Genomic DNA, 4,378 nt, shown 5'->3' on the forward strand with positions numbered 1-4,378 from the left:
TCTTTGCAGTTTCTGATGCTGATTAGCTAATGTGCCGCACCTGGCTAAACATTTCCTTGCTAGCTAAATTTGCCTAAAGCTTCAATGTAGGAGGATAAATGCCATCAAAGTTGCTAATTCACCCAGAATATTTATAATCAATTTAAAAATAGTAGATTAAAAAAGTAACATAAAGCTATGTTTCAAAAATATGCCTAAAATGCGATACATTCACTTTATTTCAAGCCACTGGGTAAGGTAACACAAACATTATGGATAATGTAGTCCATATAACCGTTGAACTCCATTGATATGGCTGTGGTAGCTATAGAGAGGACTACAGGATGTGAATTTGCATATACATGCTTATTCGGTGAGTGTGTGAACCCAGAAAGTCCACGCCCCCTGCAATACCACCATCAAAAAATTGGCGCTGTGGAGAACAGGCTTACACACACACACACACACACTTCAGAATTTCATCACTTGTCTGACATACTCTAAAAATCACACCACACCCTCCCACTACTCTTTGCAACAATAAAACTAGTGGGGACGCGATTTTTGTCCCCAGGAATTTTCGTGTCCCCAGGACGAGACTGTGTTTGTAATTTACTCTCCTCACAATTGCAAAATTACAAGTCCACACACACACACACACACACACACACACACACACACACACTGTAGTTACACTTAACAAGAATCTGTGTATGCAATGCTTGTATTTTATGCAGATTAGTTTTAAATGTTAGCAGAATTTTTAATGGCTATTATCTGTTACCAGTCCCAAATGTAGCACCAGTAGTTGGCCTCTTCCACACCTTAGCATGTGATTGTTCATGCTATAAGGTTGGAGGGATGACAGAGTGACAAAAAATACAGCTCTTTTACTTTATATGCACCAGCATCCAACTCAACCACAGGTTGGGAGAAAATTGCAGGGTGTGTGCAAAGAAGAGGAAGGCCAGAACAATGCAAGGGGCCCCCAGCAAAGGGGCCTCCAGTCCATCAGCTGCCATACCAAACAGTGGGAGCGCATCCCTCCCATTGGCACGCAACAGAGGTAAACTGAAAGTGTGATAGGCAGTGTTACGACCCGGCTCAAAAGCTGCAACATCAAGTGGAAACCAACACCAGAGCTTTAAGAACAGATAGGTTTTCTTTTGTACCCTGTGGTACGCACTGCTAAAACCAAGCAAGCAGAAGAGCAAAAGTGGTGAGCCCTGCAAAGCTGACCTCATACCTGCCTTTATCCACACCTCATCAGATGCAGGTAATCAGCAATTAGAAGAGGCAGCACCTTAAACTCTCACTGCCACTACAGAGAGTAGGGATTGCAGATGGGCGTAACACCTCCCCCCCTCAAAAGGGTTCCTCTAGGAGCCCTAAACAAACAAGTCCCTTTGCAGTCCTCTGGTTCTTGATCTCCCAGCCCTGAAAACAGTGGTAAAAACTGGAACACGAGTACAATGTCCATCAGCCATGAAGTTAGTCCAATAGATCACACCCCAGTTGAAGCTAGAGGAAATCCAGCACATAAGCTTGAACCACCGAAGGACATCATTTTGGGGGATTTAAGCAGCAGACAGCTTACCATCCCCCCAATAACTAAGTGCTCTCAAATGACTTAAGTGGACATCCCTAAACATGGAGACCCCTATATGAGGATCACAAGTTGCTGCACTGAACACAAAGTAACATGTGACCAACACAAAGAGGAGCACAACAGCCACAAACCAAAAGGATTACGCAAACAACAGCTACAACATAATACCAAAAGTGGCGACCAATAATCCCACCAAGTGATCTGTTGCCTCCACACAACAAATGGTCACACTCCAAGTGGTCCTATACCACAACAAGTTACTTTAATCAACAAAATTCAGTAAAGCAAGTGTGCTAGTAACTACCCACAAATGGAGCACTATGACCAAACAATGATCACAACACCACACAGTTACTGCCATCACCTGGCCAGCAACACTCACAAGTGATCCAACAAAAGTGGCCAACTTCTCCACAACACTAAAGGTCACAGCACAAGAATCACCTCATCAGTCAGCATCCATGAATATTGACAGATGTACAGAAGCATATGCAGACATAACTGGAACACACTACATGCCAACTAAACAAAAAGCCTACCTGCTTCAACCACAACCATGGCTCGTGACTGTTTTTAACGTACTCTCAAAATTTCTAATAAAAAGAGTCACTGGTTTAATTTTAGCAACTCCCAGCCTGACGTGAAACAAAAACTAACTTAACTAACTAGGCAATTTTAGGCACTAAACTCGTGAGCAGACAGGAAGCCAGATAGGTCATTCACTACCTAACTCAGAAGCACACCCCCACCCAGGATAACCACCAAACACAATAAACTAAAACAAAGCAAAATAACAAACAAGTGCTTCGACGGACGGGCAACGCAGCCACCCAGCTGAAACACTCTTACACTTACTTACTTTGGTGCTTCCTTCTGCACGCTCTTTCCTGTCAGCTCTTTCAAATAAACTACACAGACCATTTCTAGTTGTGCAAACATGTCTGAATTTGACTGTTTCCTGCTGCATCCTACATGAGAGAAAAGCACTATATAAGATCCAACTCATTTACCAATTACAACGTTAAAATGTGTATCTGTGTTTTTGTAGCTCACTCTGAGGCGACGTACCTGGAGCTTTACAAGCTTGGGGAAGCATACTCTGTTCAGAGTATGCTGGGTGGAGAATGACGGACAGCTTTTCAGTGAGTATAACGCATATATTCTTATATCTCGTGCACGTTGCCACCATTCCCTGCACTAACCAAAGTACTCCTGACTGACCTGTAGGTGGCCATCAAACACATCCTGAAAGAAGATGTGGAGCATGCACAAGTGGTGAGTGATTCAAAAATTTTTTAAAGTTTCACCTTCCTGTACATTTGCTGTTTATGAGGAAACCAGACCGAAAAACTCATGCACTCATTCACTTTTCTTTAGGTCTTAAATGGGAAGACCTCCATGGTCCCACTGGAGGTTCTCCTCATGACCAAAGTGGAAGGTGGACCAGCCTCAGTAGGCCCTTCTGCAGCAGTCTCTCTTCTAGACTGGTATGACCTAGAGCAGGAGGTCCTTCTGGTCATGGAAAGACCATTCCCATGTGTGAGTCTGCTGAAGTATATGGAGAACAGTGGACCCCTGAAGGAGGATGTTGCTAAGGTACTAAAGTCTGGCCCAGAGAAGCTCCACAGAGCTTGTTTGATAGTTGCCACACTGTCGGGAATCAGTCCCTTCTTCAGCTCTGACCGTCCCCTTTGTGTTTCAGGACATCATGAAGCAGCTGGTGGATGCAGCCATAACAATGCACACCAAAGGCATCTTCCACGGTAACATCAAGGCCGAAAACCTGCTCCTTGAAACCGGCTCCAGTGACCCTCAAGTGCGGGTCATCGACTTTGGATGTGGCTGCTTGGTACAGGAAGAGCCATACTTCATCTTCTCTGGTATGACATCTGGCTCCGGCTCTTCATTCAGCCGTTGCGCTACGGAGTGATGATTTTGATTTCAGTCTGAACCTGTTCCTCATCCTTCCTTTCGGTCTGCAATACAGGAACCTCAGCGTACGCCCCTCCAGAGTTGTTAACATGCGGGAGGTATGAGGCTGCCCCCACCACAGTATGGCAGCTGGATGCTCTGCTTTATAAAATGCTGGATGCAGAGCAATATTTTTCCACCTTTGAGTTCCTTCGTGGAAGAATTCATTTCAACAAAGACCTCTCCCAAGGTGAGACATTGGTAGAATAGCTGTGTTTTGGTGCTGACACTGTATAAACGCTTCCAAAAGATTGCTGCAGTTTCCATCCTGATCTTTGCTTTGTTTTCTGTCCTCTCTCTAATCAGGCTGCCAGAAATTTTTGGAGCAGTGTTTAGCTACAAACCCAAATCAGCGGGCCACCTTAGAGCAGATTCAGCAGCACCCCTGGCTGCAGAATCAAACTCACGTCAAACCTTAAACACTTGCCAAGATGCCTGGCCTTTAATCTTTTATTTCTTGCTTTCTTTAACTTTTTTTGTTTACTTACTTTTGATTAATTAATTACTTTACAGTCACCAGTCACGGCAGATGACTGCCCCTCCCTGAGCCTGGTTCTGCCGGAGGTTTCTTCCTGTTGAAAGGGAGTTTTTCCCTCCCACTGTTGCCAAGTGCTGCTCATAGGGGATCATTTTGACTGTTTTTTGTTTTCTATATTGTTATTATTAGTAGTAGTTGTTCTTATTGTTAATCTTCTTTTTATTATTATTAACCTGGGCCAAAGACTACATAATTCTGCCCAATTTTGGACCATAAAAAAAAAACAAAAAACAATAATCAACTCCAACTTTCTTGATATGACTTTCTATTTTTGAGCTTTG

The 4,378-nt window shown here is 43.7% G+C and overlaps 1 protein-coding gene across 1 annotated transcript; it reads left to right on the forward strand.

Annotated features, from left to right (window-relative positions):
* The first annotated feature begins 2,712 nt into the window (after window positions 1-2,712).
* LOC115799187 (serine/threonine-protein kinase pim-2-like) lies at window positions 2,713-3,978 on the forward strand. Its single transcript, XM_030756210.1, has 6 exons — window positions 2,713-2,730; window positions 2,816-2,863; window positions 2,966-3,184; window positions 3,291-3,468; window positions 3,576-3,749; window positions 3,866-3,978. Exons 1-6 carry the CDS (start codon window positions 2,713-2,715, stop codon window positions 3,976-3,978), a joined length of 750 nt encoding a protein of 249 aa, XP_030612070.1.
* Window positions 3,979-4,378: the final 400 nt, after the last annotated feature.

The sequence above is a fragment of the Archocentrus centrarchus genome, chromosome 20, assembly GCF_007364275.1.
Source record: "Archocentrus centrarchus isolate MPI-CPG fArcCen1 chromosome 20, fArcCen1, whole genome shotgun sequence".
NCBI classification, from domain to species: Eukaryota; Metazoa; Chordata; class Actinopteri; order Cichliformes; family Cichlidae; genus Archocentrus; species Archocentrus centrarchus.

What these genes read in the sequence shown, in the direction of transcription:
- LOC115799187 (XM_030756210.1), top strand. An exon ending in ATGTGGAGCATGCACAAGTG is followed by an intron (nt 2,864 to 2,965) that starts GTGAGTGATTCA and finishes ACTTTTCTTTAG; the next exon opens with GTCTTAAATGGGAAGACCTC. An exon ending in TGAAGGAGGATGTTGCTAAG is followed by an intron (nt 3,185 to 3,290) that starts GTACTAAAGTCT and finishes TTTGTGTTTCAG; the next exon opens with GACATCATGAAGCAGCTGGT.